The following is a 17,954-nucleotide window of genomic DNA, read 5'->3' as shown; positions in this document are numbered from 1 at the left end:
AGATGGATACATGCCCATCTTTCCTCTCAGTATCTCTGGTGATTTTCTGAGTTTTCATTTTGTGTTCATGTGTAGTCCAATAGAATAGCACCTTATATTTTTACTTCTTTGTTTTTGTTTTTGATACCATTTCCAATTTCTATAACAATGAATGACATCAACAAATACCTTGAATTTCTGAGTAATATTTAAAAAACATGAAATGTGGAAAGGAAGGAGTCAGTAGTGGTGTATAACAAAAATGTGGCTATGAATTAATTTCCCATTAATTCACACATGCCTTTAACTTACAAGTACTGTATTTTATTTCACTTGTACTAACGTGATAAATCTGGTATACTGGCATGTTTCCCTTCTCATTGGTACTTTCTTTTTTCCTGCTGTCAAGGATCCAGTAAGGTCAGTTCAGTCAAAATCCAATTCACGACTTGCCTAAACTCCATATGTTCAGATTGGAAGTGAAATATGACTTGCTTATTTTGGTTAGACACCATGATAAATTTATCTGCCTGAGAAAATGTCCCAAAGAAAAGGTTTAGATTGTGGCATAGAAGGTTAGATAACATAATAGATGAGGGTGTATTTTGTGCACATAAATAGAAATGTATTCCAAAAATAGTAAAGTCAAAAAGAATATTTATGTCCCCTGATATATTACTTAAGGTATGTCTTATGTATACTGATGCTAAATTTTACTTGATGATTTAATAAATAATAAAATGTTACTATAAATACTAATACATTAGCTAGAACACAAAGTCTTTAGGAAAAATAGTCATATCATATATTTTTAAGACTGCATCAGATATAAGCAAATGATATGTTTAAGGAACTATGAAATAAAAACAGAAGTCTCCCCCTAAATATGAAACAGATTGGAGAATGATTTAATTCAACTGATGTCTACTACTTGTCTTCCTTGGATATTTTGTAGAGCTTCAACTTAAAAATACATGTTCAGAAGACGGCCTAACAAAGTGCCACACAACTTCATGAAGAGTATTCATTCTGACACAACAAGGTAGCTGCATAATTAGTCACTTCTCCTGTTAGCACCAATGGAATCTCTAAAAGTCATTGATAAATATGCACGTTTAAAGTTGTACATGTGTCCACTCACTGACTCAGCCTTCCATAAAAGCTTTGTAAGGCACAGCTTCCGCCAGTGCTTCCTGGTGGTCCAATGGAATCATATACTTCATGGAGAATATTTACACTTGATACAAATTCTTGTAAAAATTTCAAACTTGAAATGTAGCCTTGCATGACAGACTGCATTCCATCTGCTTTTCAAAGGATGAACTGTGGGAAAATGCCAGCGCGCACTGACTCTGTCTAAGCAAGTCATCGATTTCTTTCATCATCAGCTAGTTTTGGTAATTTGATGAGCTCCCATGGCAATGGCTTGTCCTTTGAATTTCCCAAGTGACTCCAGTGGAGAGGAAAGCTGTTTCTCCCATATGGCAGGCCTAATAAATTAATTAAGGTAATAAATGTCATGCCATCTGCACCTAATGTGTGAAGGACATTAATCAGGCCATACCTCCCAGCTGGGTTCATCTTTAGTGTGTAGCCACCTGGAACACAAACAGTGCAACATGTCAATGGAAGAGATCCACAGCACATGACACAGGAGGGTTAGATCTCTTGCATCAGGCTGTTATGTGGGGATTCCATTTCTCTCTCAGACTCTGCTTTTACTAAACTTAATGTGCATTAGTAAAATGTTTAACTCTGAATATGTAGCACATAATAATTATAAATTTCATTCAACAATAAATCATGTGAAAACTGAGAAAGATGATTTCTACAGTACAAATATCTTAGTTGTATCATATTCTAAAAATATTTCAAACATTGCACAAAAGTGAATTTTTGAAAAGCTGATCATTAAGATGCTCTTTCCAGGAAGCTGGCTGAATATTTTGAGCAAACATCCAGGTGAACACAGTTGAAATTTAGTGCTATAAATCTTCATCTTAATACTGCTTTAGCTGCATATACATGTTTTTATTCACTTATTTGTATTTCTTTTATTACTCTTGAACCATTATCTCTGGTCCATTAGTTATTTGGAAACATATTTGCCATTTTCAAGTGACTGGAAATTTTCTGTTTGTGTATCTTATTGACCTTTCTCAACTATACATCTGACAGAGGATTCAGATCCAGAATATTCAAATAAGTAAAAAAAAATGTCAAGGAAATAGATGAATTGATTTAAAAAAAAAAACGGGCTAAAGAGTTATCACGACAAGAAACAAAATGGTTAAAAATACTTCAAAGAATGTTCACCATCCTCAGACATTAGGGAAATGGAAAGTAAAACAACTTTGAGATTCCGTCTTAACCCCAGTCACAATAGCTAAGAACAAACAGAACAACTGACAACAAATGCTGGCCCCATTGTGAGGAAAGAAGAGTCCTCATCGAGTGCTGACAGGAACATAAATTGGTGCACACATTCTGGAAATCGGTATGGGGAATCATCAGAAACCTAAAAATACACTATCGTCTGATCCAGCTGCACAAGGCTCGGTATATGCCCATAGGACTCGCAATCCTACTCCCCAAATACTTGCTCAGCAACATTCATTGCTGCCCTATTCATAATAGCCAGGAAATGAAACATACTACATGTACCCAAACAGATGAATGGGTAATGAAAATGTGGAACATAATCACAATATAATACTGTCATCTATAAAAAATGTGAAATCATGTGATTCACAGGTAAACAGGTGGACCTAGAAGGTATTACACTAAATTGAGGTAGCCCAGACCAGAAAACAGACACACCATGTTCTCTCTCATGTACTGTTCTTCGCTCCAGATCTTCAGATGTGAGTACACAACATGGAGTAACCACAGAAAACCAGGAAGGTATAAAGGGACCATGGGTTAGTTCGTGCCAGTTTAGAAGACAGTTCTCTCCAAAATAAACATAGCCTAATAAAAATCCCAGTACAACACACACACACACACACACACACACACACACACACACACACACACACGAACTCTGTTTGAATGGTTAATTCAAATTAACTTGGTTACTAGTCCAATCAACTCCAAAAATAATACAGACCATTGCTGTTGCCCTTGGTTCCCTCTCAGAGGCTGAAGACAAACTCCTATTTCTAAAAATAATGCACAATTAGGATACAGAACTAGAATTATTGAGCTGGGTCTGACCTGAAAGCTGATTTCCTATTCTAGCTTCCAGTGTATCAGAAAATACTATATAACCTGCCAGTGGTGGAAGCAATTAATGGTCCTACCCATCCGCAGCATCTTTTAACAGTAACAATGACCAGCATGCCAGGATATCCATAAGGGTGAAATAAATGACATACAAGTGGTGAGGAGGAAGGTTATGGATCTTAGAAAAGAATCTATCACTGCTGTTTGCTAGACCAGCATAATCCTACCTAACATTCTAAATCTTATCCCACGGAGACGTGTAGCTACTACTCTTCATTAAATGAGCCTCTCGTTACAGCAAATGGAGACCATCACTGCAGGAAACTACAACTGAACACAATGGAGAGATCATCAGCAGGTAGGGATGCCTAAATCTATACCACACATCCTTTGTCTATGGTTATGGAAACATCAAGCATGTGGGCATGGAAAGACTGTAAGAGCCAGCATATCAGGAAGTCTACTGTGAATCAGTCTCTCTTAGAAGTGTTTTTATGAACAAGACTGTAACAGTGTCAATATCAATGAACTTGTTAAAGTAGAACAGGGACAATTTCACAGGGTCTCCTCACCCCTAGACAACAAGCTATGGGCACTTAATGACTTCTGAGAGATGGGGAATTAATTATCCAATATAAAACAGTTAGCCCTGAAACCACATGTGCTGCACCAACAAAATTGTACCCAGAATGTTGTATTTTTATAGTAATGGATACATATGCATAAACCACACACAGATATACACAAATATGTAACAATAATTATCAAAGAAATTGAGACAATCGGTTTGAGAGTTAGGGAACATGAAAGGGGCTACGTGGTGGAAAGGGAGGGGAAAGTGATGTAATTACATTTTAAGTTAAAGTGTGTAAAAAGATAATCAGTAAGTAAATAAATAGAAAAAAGAAAAGGGTCTTTATTTGAGCTTGTGATTCCAGAGCATAACTGTCCATCATGGCAGCAATCAGCAAGGATGTTAGAAGAGAAGCTGAGATCTCACATGTCAAAACAGAATCATGAAGCAGAGAGAGGGAGAGAGAGAGAGAGAGAGAGAGAGAGAGAGAGAGAGAGAGAGAGAGAGAGAGAGAGAGAGAGAGAGAGAGAGAGACCACCTGGGACATGGTCCAAGTTTTTAAACCTCAAATCCTGTCATCAGTGACTCACTTCCTCCAGTAAGGCCATACCTCCTAGACTTCCTTGCAGGGCATTTACCCACCAACCCCCACAGTTCCCCAGAGTTTTCTTGAGTACCAGCAGCAGGAAAAATTAGATAGAAGGGTTTAGATTGTGGAGATAAACAGCTAGAAAATAAATGATAGACTCAAGAGGGCCTGGAACTTATTCCAATGGGCGCTGACTGTCTCTGCCCCAGGGTATTTATATAGATGCCAAGGGGTGGAGCAAAAGACACCCCCCACCCCAGCACAGCCAAGTGCAGACCATCTCAGATACCTGCACTCATGCCCTTGGTCCTAATCATCCTTTCTATGCGGAACTGCTGGGTAAAGCCACGAGGAACCTGAAAACGGGCTCCCACACTTCCCCAAATACCAACATTACCTTGGGATCACTGTTGAAATACAAGTGCCCATAGGAGACACAAAGCTTGATATTCAGGGAAGAGGGAATGGATCCGGGAGTAACTGGGAACAGGGGCTGAATGTGGTCCAAAGTCACTGTGCAAAACTCTCAAAGAATGAAAAAAAATAATAATTATAATGTTAGGCTGGCTGCTGTTGTCATTTTTTATTTTATTTTTATTTTGGTACTGTATGCTGAATTTATAGACACCTGTTTACTAGGGAAGGGCTCTGCTACTTCTACATCTGTTGTTTTTTAATTTTGATACAATGTTTTGTAAATTTACCCCCATGGGCCTTCAATTTACTCTAATCCAGGCCCAGTGAGAATTTGTAACTTTCTGTCTTAGCCTATAGAGTTGTTCATATCCCATTTATTTATTTTTAATATGTATTTGAAGGTCCAACTAGGAAGCCTCTGAAGAGGGTGTGCATCATTGCTACTCCTGGGTCCTAAACTTGAAACTCATAGTTCTAAATTAAGAGAAAATAAAGTCAAGACAGAAAAATAGGGTTAACTGAAGAACTAATGAACATGAAAGTTATTTATCATATCAAAAAGGAAAAGCGGTGGAAAGTTATTTATCATATCAAAAAGGAAAAGCAGTGGGTGTTTGGGTGAGGAACATGAGTAATTCAAGGAAAAGAAGTGGGTTTTATGACATATTTTGAACTTAGTGTTTTTGTTTGAATCTCAGCAATATATCTGCATGCTCTAATTTAAAGAGGATTGTGAAAAGTAAATTTGGCAAGGATTAAACCAGGTGGTTTGGTACATTGCCTAGAAAAAAAAAACTAATCCTTAAAAATGCTTGCTTATAATATGTAGACAAGATTAAGTCATCTCAAAGATTAAAATTAACTAATTAGAGCAATTTATCATCCATTCTTCTTGAAGTGAAAGGGTCTTTGTTCTGATCTTTCAAGAGATAATACAGTCTAGTCTTCATAGCTGTCTAAAATGTAGTTGAGGGTTATTTTTAGTCAACACATTAGACACACTGCTGTAGTCTGCATTTCTCATCAAAGAACATGAATAGGCAGCAAATGCAAAGTACAAAAATTGTCAGAAAAAAGATTAATAAAGAAGGATTGTCATTTACTCTTGCATCTACATGATCCATTTTAAATCAAGCTCTAAAATATTAGCTTCTCTCTTTGAATTAAACAATGAAATACATACTTTAATGTATTCCCTATTTAAAATATTTTGTTTTTTATTTCTTAAAATATAAATATTAATAAAAATATATATAGAGAGAGATGGGGAGAAGGTGTAATAAGAACTCATGAGTAAACTCATCATGAAAACTTTGATTTGCAAGGCATCAATTTGATATTTAACAATATCTATTTGTGAAAATGAATAAAATTAGATCCTGAAAATTCCAAAATGCATTCCATACCAAACTGTTTGTCAGCCATGAAAGCAATTAGTTTGGGAGATGCTGGGAAGTCAGTTGGTCTTTTTGCAAGAATAAGCTAGGACATAAGATTCTATGACCTATGAGGATGCTCACCAAAACCCCTCACCACTCTACTAGTATACTTTAATTTTCATTAAGGTTCAAAATTCAAAGAATATTATGGTAAAACTGCTTATCGAATAATTGCATATGGCCACTTAAAAAGCAGTGACCAGTTAAGAATCCTCAGAGACTGATGAATACCATGAAAACTGCATAATATAACTTGAGTTTAATCCCTGAGGATCCACATGTATAGTGGAAGAAAAGAGGGAGAGAACTGATACCTTTAACCTCCAGGCAGTTCCCATTCCCTCACTCCTGCCAACAGAAGCACACATAAAAACTAAAATGTATTTCAAAACATATTTAAAGATATGTCAATCTGGTTTTTGAAGCACATACCTTACTCTGTTGCTTAACTTTCTGGGCCAATAATTATTCACAATGCCACCACCATTTTTATAACAATAAAACCAAGCCATTATTTCTATTGCCTTCAGAGCTATTATTGAATGTCCCCTCAAATGACATTGACTGCTAATTACCCTGCAGATCTATGCTGGCAATGAGGCTGCATGCTATTCTGGATTCCTAGTGAATCTAGAAAGGTTAAGTAATATGACTGGCTAGAATTGAGGCTGGGTAAGCCAGAAGATGGATGAGTTCCTTTCTCTCCTAATATTGTTCTGAAATACAGTAGCTCAGTTGCCCCTATTAAGACTCATCCCACTCAGAACAGTTACACAAGCTATAAATTTTCAATGGGCATAGTAACACTCCCAGCCATATTTTATCTTCTTATCTTCATGCCTCACTCCTCTCGTGGCATTCTGCAGACTTCTAATATACTGGTTTGCTTCAGGACCTGTTTTCTAGGGAATTCTGACAAGGACAAAGAGAAGGCAAAATTCAACTATCCTGAGGTGTGGTATTTCTTCTCTTAGGTGATCTCCGAGCTTTGTTCAGATTCTTTGAAGAAAATGGGGCATTCTGTGAGTGCATCTCCACATAGCTACTAGCCAGGGACAAAAGCTTAAGTCTGTCAGACTATCTTGTTTAAAGATTAGGTGAATTAATTCACAGCTTTCTTCAGTATCATATAGAACGGAGGCTATGGATACAGGAAGACAGGATAGTTGAATGTGTGCATGTAGAAATGACTGTAGGATTTACCGGCCATTGCCCGAAGCACCTGCAGGAAGCTGCCTTCCCAGCTGAAGCAGCTTGTCCCTTTGCATCAGGCAAGCTGCATCTCTATGGGTTTAGCGTACTTAAGAGTGCTTTTAACAAGTGTAATCGGGGACTGCTCCTTGGCAAGGAGATGCTAGAATGTAAGAGTCTGTGACCTATGTGACTGTTCATCAAAGCTCCCTCACCACTCTATCCCTAGAGGTGTCAGTGTTTGGTCAACCTCCAGAATAAAACCACCTCTACATGCTCACTGAAGGAGACAAAAGCAAGATCTGAGTCATGGAAGGGAAATGAGGCAATTTATCCTTCAAACTTGCACAATTTCAAGAGTGAGGCGAGCCAAAATAATTCACATTGCGTCACTTAAAATATGTTAATTGATTCAACACTTAGAAGGCAGAGAGGAGAGGATAGCTGTGAGTTTCAGGCTGGCCTAGGCTGCATAGTATGTGCCTGCGGTATTGTGTTCCCCCAAATATTGTGCATGCTAATAAACTTGTCTGGGGTCAGAGACAGAGCAGCCACAATATTAAACATAAAGGATAGGCAGTGGTAGCATACACCTTTAAACCTAGCATTCCAGAGGCAGAAATACATGTGTTCAAGGATACAGACAAGCATGGTGACTCACACCTTTAATCCCAGGGAGTGGTGGTAGAATGCAGAAAGGTATATAAGGCATGAGGACCAGAAACTAGAAGCATTTGGCTGGTTAAACATTTGGCTGGTTAAGAGTTCAGGCTTCTAGCAACACAGTTCATCTGAGACCCATTCTGGATGAGGACTCAGAGGCCTCCAGTCTGAGGAAACAAGACCAGCTGAGGATCCGGCGGGGTGAGGAAGCTGTGGCTTGTTCTGTCTCTCTGATCTTCTAGTGTTCACCCCAATAACTGGCCCTGGGTTTGATTTTATTAATAAGAACTGTTAAGATTCAAGCTACATGTGCCAGTAGGACCAGACATGTTGAGAGAGACCCCCACCTCAACAAGAAACAGAATAGATATCTTTAAGCAGATTAAAAAAAATACATATTACAGAGAAAATCATATAACTTCAAAGTATGTACTTCAATATTTTGAACTCTTATTCAGTTCACTAGGTCTTCTGATAATTTTAAGGCATGGTGTTTCAATGCTTTTTGATTTGATATCTCTATTTTCAAAATTTTAACCAATGAAAGATTCAAAAGTTCAGCATTTAGAGAGTTACATTTGATTTTTTAATTTGCTACAGATTTCTTTTTTTATAGATGTTAATCACTTTATTTATTTATTTTCTCCCTTTTATTTTATTTTACAATATCATTCAGTTCTACATATCAGCCACGGATTCCCTTGTTCTCCCCCCTCCTGCCCTCCTCCCCTTCCCCCCAGTCCACTCCCCATTCCAGCCTCCTCCAGGGCAAAGCCTCCCCTGAGGACTGAGATCAACCTGGAAGACTCAGTCCAGGCAGGTCCAGTCCCCTCCTCCCAGATTGAGCCAAGCGTCCCTGCATAAGTCCCAGGTTTCAAACAGCTAACTCATGCAATGAGCCCAGGATCTGGTACCACTGCCTAGGTAGGTGCCTCCCAAACAGATCAAGCCAATCAACTGTCTCACCTATTCAGAGGGCCTGATCCAGTTGGGGGCCCTTCAGCCTTTGGTTCATAGTTCATGTGTTTCCATTAGTTTGGCTATTTGTCCCTGTGCTTTATCCAATCTTGGTTTCAACAATTCTTGCTCATATAGACCCTCTTCTTTCTCGATAATTAGACTCCCAGAGCTCCACCCGGGGCCTAGATGTGGATCTCTGCATCCAGATCCCTGATTTCTAAGATGTTTTAGAATATTAAGAGATAGGGAGTTATTAGGTCTACCTAAAAGTTTGAATATAGAATGCTTTTCAATTACACTTTCAAATATACCTAAAATTATGATCATTAGACTATAGTCTTGTTTGTGTATTAATTGTAACTCTCATGGAAAAAGGCTGAAATGTAATCACACATACACAGACACACACACACACACATATATATGCATATAAAGTTATTAATTTTATCTAGAGAATAACCAATTTTATTTAATTCTCTCTTTTTAATGCAATATAAAAGATTTCAATATTATGCACAATACCTTTGGTTTCCAACTATTAATCCAGAAACAATGACATTTTGATGCTTCATTGGATTTATACTATAATTTACAAAACAATACACAGTTTGCTCATCAACAATACCAATTTTCTAACATCTGTTTTTCCATAATTTCCCTGTTTTACAAGTATTAATTTGTATGAGAAACAACTGATGATTCTAATTAACAAGAATCTAATTTATCTTTAATGCTGTTATTTTTACTTACTACTGTTAGTTCAACCATTATTTAGTAATTTTAAACAAGCTTAAGAAAACTGAAGAAAAACAGAACCACTTTGAAAACACAAATAAAATCAGCCTTAGATTTTGTATGGTATCATAGAATAACCCAGCTAGCCAAAGAAACCCTGAGCTAAGATTTTCATGTCTAAAGGCATCACCTTTTTTCAACTTCAAAACACACTAGAAAGTTCTTTTAACTAGAGTGGCATTATGTTAAGAAAAATGCAGATGCAAAAGCCAATGAAGTAGAAAGAGAATGAATAAAGAATTATACCCACTTATTGTTAACCAACTTGAGGCAAAATATCAAGAACCTACATTTTAGTAAGTGGTGCTAAGAAAACTGAAGGTGTAGCAGATGAAGCCAGAACCTACTCCATGGAAGAAGAACATATTCAAAATAGATTGAGGCATAAATGCATGGCTTGAAATTTCAAAACAGCTAGAAATAATAGAGAAGTTATGCTTCAGTACATTGTTATCAGCAAATTCGGGCTTCTAATCCTAATATTCTAAATCATAGGAGAGACAAGCAAATATAAATAAATAAGTCTTTATCAAAGCAAAGATGTTTCCACTCAGTCCATGGGGCAATCAACAGAAGAAAGAAATGACTAGCAGATAAGATGGAATATTTGGAAGTTGTTTACCCAAGGGATTGAGATCCAGAATATAGAAGGTTTCAAAATTTCAATAGCTAAAATACTGTCAGTGGTACTAATACAGGTGAATGGGTGTTTGGATGTAGCTCAGTGTTAGAGCAGTTGCCTAGCATGTACAAGGATCCATGTTTAATGTACAAAAACTGCTAAATATCTCTCTTTATAAAATGGATAAATCACCAAACCAGATGTTCATCAAAATAAACACACAAATGGCCATGTAATGAATGAACAAGGCTCAATAACATTAATTCAGATAAATTCAAACACAAACCACAATTGAATATATTTCAACCCAGTTACAATGTGTGTGATTAAAAAGACAAAAACTAGAATATATTGGAGACAAAAAGAAGAATAGACATATTTTCAGTTGAAAATTGAATTAGTATGTCAAGATGGAGTTTTTTCCAAAGAATTAAACATAGCATTATCTAGTTATCTCATTACTCGGCACTGACAAAAACAAACAATGTCATTATGTTAAAGAGAACTGTGCATGCCTATGTTTATGGATGTATTTCCCATCATATCCAAGATAAGAAATAAGCCTTCATCTCAATTCTTTAAACAAAATAATCCAGGAAAAAACATTCTCATTTATACAAGGGAACACATCATATTGGCCTCACCTAATAAGAGACTGGCAGAGTCATCATAAAGGGGGTTATCAAGAGGCTACAGAAAAAGAAAACTGTCCAGCAAAATACACAAAAATACAGTTAGATAAGAAAACTAAGTTCCATTTTTTATTGCAGAGTAGTATAAAAATTATAATAAAATTGTAATATCATTCAAGACTTCTAAAAGAAAAGTTTAGAATGTTTTCAAAACAAAGAAATATTTGATGTTAAGTTGATAAATACTCCATCCTGATCTTAATGGCTATTTATTTATATGTTTGAAACATGACTGTATCTCCTCATGTTCTCTCTTCCCCTGGCTTATACCCCCGACCCCGGCCCTCTTTCCAGATTTACCAAAATCTATAAAATTCATGAATTAAGATGATTAGTTAATTTTATTTTTTAAGTATGTGTACTTAATAGTGAAATGGCTGTGGGTTTTCATCCAGTTACTTGTCCTATAGTTAGTTATGTTCAACTGTTATTACATTTTAAAGTTTTATCAAATTTCTACTATGTCAAAATTATATTATGTACTGAGATGTCATAGATTTTATGCTTAACTAATTTTCAACCACATGTGATATTTTCTGAGGATTCATTTCTTAATTGCCATAGACTTAATTGACTAGTGACCCATTTGTACATGTTGTATGACAGGCCCTTGAGATATAGGATAAGTCTTAATTCTTCATGAAACATGTGCTTTTATGCTAATTATGATCAGAACCTTTCATTAAAAAATAAAATTGGTGAAACCTTCTGTCAGAAGTAGACTAGAATGATGTGTCTAAACAATGATTCTTATTGGTGGACTGGAGCAATATCTTTGTAACCAATTGCAGAAGTTACATCCTTATCATCATTTATTTTTACATAATGTGTCATAAAACATTCAGACATGAAACATTGTTGTGATACAGTTTTTCTTTTCGTTATGATGTAGTTCCATAAAGGTGTCCAGACAGAGGTTAACCTAAGATTTAACTCATTCTTTGTGAAATGAATGTACACAAAGATACTCTCTAATGAACATTAACCCCTAAGAGATGGTATGAAATTTAGTAGTTCTGCGTTTTAGTAGACATTTCTTCTTACAGATAACTTTCAATGAGAGCTGCCTATGTTTGCATGTACAAATGATTTATATAATAGTGGAAGGTCAACCAGACGGCCTCCAGCACATTTAATCTTTTAGTAGCTGGAATTCTTGGTACCTTAGCTTCTGTTTGGATAATTCTCAGTCTAGTAAACTGGAGATTAAAGATTCAGTAAACTCATCACTGTAGATGTTACACAAAGCAAATGTCTGCATTATTAGCCTCCCTTGTGTTTATAGGCCTCTCAGTGTTGCAATATTCAGATATACTTTCTTAGATTTTAAAGCACTGCTTAGTGATTTGAAGAACACAGAAAAACAAAAAAACTGTATTGTGTTCACAAGTACTTCCTGGAACATTCTAGATTTTCTGAATAATGGGAAGAAGCAGCTCTCTTGGGGATGCAAGTAGGAGCCGATAACATTTGACATTATCTGTAGGTTTTGCATTCATTGTACTTGTAGCTAGTTCCCATTGAGAATTCTTCTTTGTCTGATTCTCTGATGTAAGTGGCCCCAAGTGAGACAGTATTCTATCAGCAGTTTTCCTTCATTTTGAACAACCCAGAATTCAATTCCTATTGCGTCTAATTTAGAATCTGTACATTTCATATCAGTTCCCCTAGAACTGGAATTACAGGAAACTATGACCTGTCTGATATGGATGTCGGGAACTGAATTCCAGATATCTGCAAGTCTAGCAAGTGTTTCTAACTGGTAAGCCACATCACGGCCCTCCCTAATATCACTTTTGGTAGAATGTATTTATCTCACTACAGGATTAGACTGTGAGGCAATATGCCTTGATAATTAGATTCAGTAATTTATTTAAAATGTGATCTTTTTAATTCAGTATGAACCAGTCTTTCAATTGACACATATAAGAATAATACTTAGATTATTTACCACAGTTATATTTAAGAAACTATAACACAAACTTTTTTTTCCATGTCACAAATGATACTTTCCAGATATCTCCTCCAGATATTCCTTCTGGGTCCATAAGTGGTTGTCTTTCCAAAGTGTACTTAGTATTCTTTCTCCCACCTTTGACGCTGAGTTAACAGAAGTGGCAGAGCATCATAGAGCCTTACAAGTGTGTATGTGTGGGTCCTGCCCTTTTGTTATCATTACCAATCATATCCATTCTTCATCGCTATGGATATTTCCAATGCACATGATAATCAAAACTCTTAAGAAAAATGCCATGCTTAAATATTTTGGTTTATAATTATCATAGTATTAATATATTCTCAAATGAATGTTCACTAGTCCACCATAAGTCTGATTATACAAACCTATGTGATGTCTGTGAAGCCAATTGGTCATTAACTTCCTATTCTAGCTTTCTATTGATTAAACTATAACAACCATTTCCAAATAAATTCAATAATTAGTAAAGTCATATCTGATTGGTGAGATTCATAATAATAATATGACCATGCTAAAATAAGGTTACAATAAATGAAATCTTATGATATCTATTTTAACAACTATCTTCTCTTTTGTCTAATCCTACTTCTTTATGTCTCCATTATAGTGAATCAGGTCACAAGAATATTCTCACAGAAAAGAATTAAAAAGGCAGCTTCAGTCATCTCCGGGAATGACAATTAGCAGCACAGAGGAATGATGAGATCACTTCACACAGATGCCTTTCAGTGAAGAAGTGAAAAACAATGGGAGAGTTATACAGAAGACAAGTAGACTTAATTGCCTTAAATATATTGCTGCCATTAAGTGTGTTGTTCTGTGTAAAATATATAAACCACCCACATATTCCAAATTCTGCCACATTGAAAAATCTCCACATATGTCTTTGTGTCCCTACATCCCTGTGTGTCTCTCTGTGTGTCCATATGTCCTGGTGTGTCTCAGTGTATTTGACACTGAAAAGCTATAGTGAGAATTTAAGTGTGTTCATTTTTAGATACGTCCTGGGTGAATGTATGAATCTGAACCTATTATATATAGGTTTAGTACATGAAGCAGAATTAGAGGACTCCATTTAGAATCAACCACTCATTCTGAGAAGTCTGTTACTATACACTAAGTTACATGTCCATGCATTTATGTACCATTCATTCATTATTGATAATGAGTTACCAGGTATTTACTATTTTCCCCTACCATTTATAATTTGTATGATGGTGTAACCTTACAAATCCTGTACCCAATCTGTATTAGGGGTTTGCCATAATTATCAAGGCACCGATATGATGACAGATGGGAATTTGTTTCTCTTCTTTTGTGAAATGGAATGAGGGTATTTATTACTTGTATGGTTAGAAGCAGCTTCAGTTGGAAGGCAGTCATAGAATAGTTATATGAAAACTAAACAAGGTGAGGATTGAGACCAACTAGGTCACATATTCGGCCCCATACTAGTTTGGTTCTGAAAAGCTAATGCTAGCAGACAGCGTTTTGCCAATTCTCACATCAGCCAGATTCCATTACCTTTAAAAGCAGCTGTATTTCTTTTTATTTCCCAAAGCGCCCACACCAAACACTTACTACAAGAAAACTGGTCTCTTGTTCTCCAGCTTTCCAGCATCAGTGTTTGGTTTCTCTGTAGTTGGTGTAGTAAGATTTCTTTCCATTAATGCCTGGTTTAACTCAAGAACCTCTGTCATCCTGGTAGCTTTTGCATCACCAACATAATCAGCTTTCTGCAATAAATTTGTGAGAAGTACTTCTGTTACTTAGTTTTTACGCCTGTGGTTACCAGAAAAAGACAATTTGGGAACAGCGATTTATTTTGGCTTACAAGTTCAAAGGATTTAGACCACTGTGGAAGGCAGGCATGGTGACTTTGTGTCATGGTGATCTATGAAGAGAGAGAAGAAGAATGTCAGCAATTAGCTGGCTTCTTCCATTATATTTAATCCCATCAGGGTCTACAAGCTATAGGGTGATGAATCTACAACAATCAAGCCGAAAATAAAGCTTTTTTTTTCCTATCACAGTATCTATATTGGTTTCTGTCCTAGTTAGAACTTGGATGGTTTATTGTCAAAGATCTGAGAGAAGAATTTGATCTTTTAGAAAGACCGCAGGTAAGTAGAGACAACCATTTGTACTGTAGGATGAATACTTTTTAAGTAAAGGAAGCAAAGCAATGTCGGTAACTACAAAAGCAGTATAAAACTTTGGGCCTTTCCTGATGCTGAAATTCTAAATCAAGGTGGAAGAAATAGAGCATCACCTCCTCAGTTTCCTTGAGGCAGAGTTACACTTGAACCATTTGTTTCATCTTAAAAAAAAATCTTCCTATTTTTTTCAGACTGTAGTGTTTATTGATGCAATAACTGAAAATATAAAATAACACATCTGACAGTAAGCTTCATGTTTCACAGCCTGCAAACATATTTTTAAATGATGAAATTTTTAACTCATTGGGTACCTAGTAAAAGACAGAAATAGTATCAATATCAAAGAGGAAGAAAATATTTTACATAATTTTGTTTCTATAATTAATCTGAGAAAATGTTGATAATAAAAATGAAAAGCTGTCCCTTTTTTTCTTTAAAAGAACATAAATCAACACATAGATAAAAACAAAGACACTGTAATAAAAAACACACAAGTGGGTTAATTGAAATTTAACTTTTTAAATGTAAAAAACTAAAGAGTGCACATATGAATGCATCTCATTATATGTGCAAATATTAAAAAATAAATATATAAATATTGACAACAAAATTTACCTCAATGAAACAGTTTATTCTCTACAAAACAAGAAGCTTAAAAAGTCCTTTATAGGCACTTTTGAAGACAGCAAATTTGTTCAAAGCTTATATTCAATGTGAATAGCAAAACCAAAGATAGATTATGATAATAAAATATATTTAAATTGCATCATACATAAGAAAGTTATTTCAAATATAGTTTAGAAACTTAAGCTATTCAAATGGCCTATATGTTTTATATACATTTAACTTGATTTTCCAATCTCATTAGTATTTGTTCCTTTGTTAAAAGAATCTATTACTGTCATTTTATTCTAGCTTGGAACATCAGGGGTGAAGACATATTCTACACATTTTCCTACGTTTTTGATACAAACCTCAATATGTGAAATTTTATAAAAGTATATCCATGATTTTACAAACTTCTTTAATGACATTCCAATGCTCATAGATAACTTTTTATGACCTGAACACTATTACATGGCCTTCTTTAAACATTACTTAACCATGTACCAGAGATTATTATTGAAATTTTCTAACTGACCTACTTTCTGGAACATTGGTTTGAGGTATTTAAATTTTTTATCAAATAAAAAGATAAGAGAAAAACAACTTACTACCGATAAGTTTTGATCATATAATTAAGTGGCAATGTTTTTTTTAAAGATTTTTAAAGCTATCTTGCATTTATAAACATGTGGTGTTGATTGCTGAATATTAACATCAGTTCATATTTCTTCTAACATAAAGAAACCAGTAGATAATGAAGACTCTGTTACATTAACATATCATAGTTTTTTTTTTATTTAGGCAGAAAAGGAGTATCTTTCAGTGTCTATTGTCTATTGTCACTAAATATTTGCTTATATTTGAGAGAAAAAGAAGGAAAAATTACTTCTACAAGCCTTATAATTTATAAAGTGTGCTTTTAATATTATCAAAGACTTAAGATTTGTACCTGTAATCTTTTTTTGAGCCATTGCTGTAAAAAGTATGAATTTAAGAAGTAAATATGTTTGGGTTGTACTAAAAAGTTATTTAATATTTGAGGATTTTAACAACAATGATAATTTCTGTATAAGAAGCAGATATTTGTGTTTAAATCTATGATATGCAACTTTGTGTGAAACAAAATGTTATATTACTTATTGGCATTATATAAACTATTTTTCAAATATTGATTCATAAGACTTGTACCTCATTTTGCTTATGATTAGCATTTATTGAGTACAATTAATTTATATTTTTATAAGACAATAAGAATAGAAGTTGGTATATGGTACTTATTCCCTAAACAAATCTGTATTTCCTGAAAAAATATGAAATTTATTTTGAAAGTCAACAGATGAAACCATTTTAAGACTCATTGGCCTAGAATAATTGAAATTTTATGTATATAGGATACTAAAATATGGAGACACATGAGATGTTTGTGGCATTTAAATAGACAAAGTGTTGGGACAGGGGATGTAGCTCAGAGATAGAGTTTGGATAGAGTACACAGGGTATCAGTTCAGTCCTTAGAATTAAACACACACACACACACACACACACACACACACAATTTCAAGAATATAATCTGTCATGTAAGCTTCGCAATAATTCACTTTCCCACAAGAAATGTTGACTTTATATAATTAGAAAGAATCCTTGGCTGACGGAACTTCTGTGAGAGGCAAGCACGGTATCTCACTCTGTTTTCCAATTAGTGTTATTATTTCAAGCTATGCTCTTAAAATGAAATGCCAGCTTGAAAACTGATTTCACTATTTACTTGAAAACTGAATATGTATAACATTTAATCAACCAATTATTTTAGATAAAACCTGGAGTTGAAAGAGTTGAAAACTAAAACCTTATCAACTCCTCATGAAAGTAAAGAATGTATCCAAAAGTAATTAAAAACCTGAGATTTGTCTTTTGCTGACAGTGAACTAAAGGCAAAGTGAAAATAGAGAGGCATGTTAAATAATTTTTTAGCATTTTGAAGTATGAAGAAAAAAATCTTTATTAATTTATCCCTAATCTCATCTCTTTGGTCCTTGTATTTTTCTTTTTCTTTTGTACGAGTATT

General features: G+C 35.0%; 1 protein-coding gene across 1 annotated transcript in view; it reads left to right on the top strand.

Annotated features, from left to right (window-relative positions):
* LOC143268014 (uncharacterized) overlaps window positions 1-13,931 on the top strand; it is an 87,736-nt gene extending 73,805 nt beyond the window's left edge. Inside the window, exons 3-5 of the mRNA XM_076548335.1 lie at window positions 3,503-3,562; window positions 12,809-12,908; window positions 13,732-13,931. Of these exons, the coding sequence (XP_076404450.1) occupies window positions 3,503-3,562; window positions 12,809-12,908; window positions 13,732-13,771 (200 nt within the window). The 3' untranslated portion in view covers window positions 13,772-13,931. The remainder of the gene's footprint in view (window positions 1-3,502; window positions 3,563-12,808; window positions 12,909-13,731) is intronic.
* The last annotated feature ends 4,023 nt before the right edge of the window (window positions 13,932-17,954 follow it).

The sequence above is a fragment of the Peromyscus maniculatus genome, chromosome 12 (assembly GCF_049852395.1).
Source record: "Peromyscus maniculatus bairdii isolate BWxNUB_F1_BW_parent chromosome 12, HU_Pman_BW_mat_3.1, whole genome shotgun sequence".
NCBI classification, from domain to species: Eukaryota; Metazoa; Chordata; class Mammalia; order Rodentia; family Cricetidae; genus Peromyscus; species Peromyscus maniculatus.
Note: the sequence above shows the minus strand (reverse complement) of the source record. Positions and strands in the feature narration are given on the sequence as shown.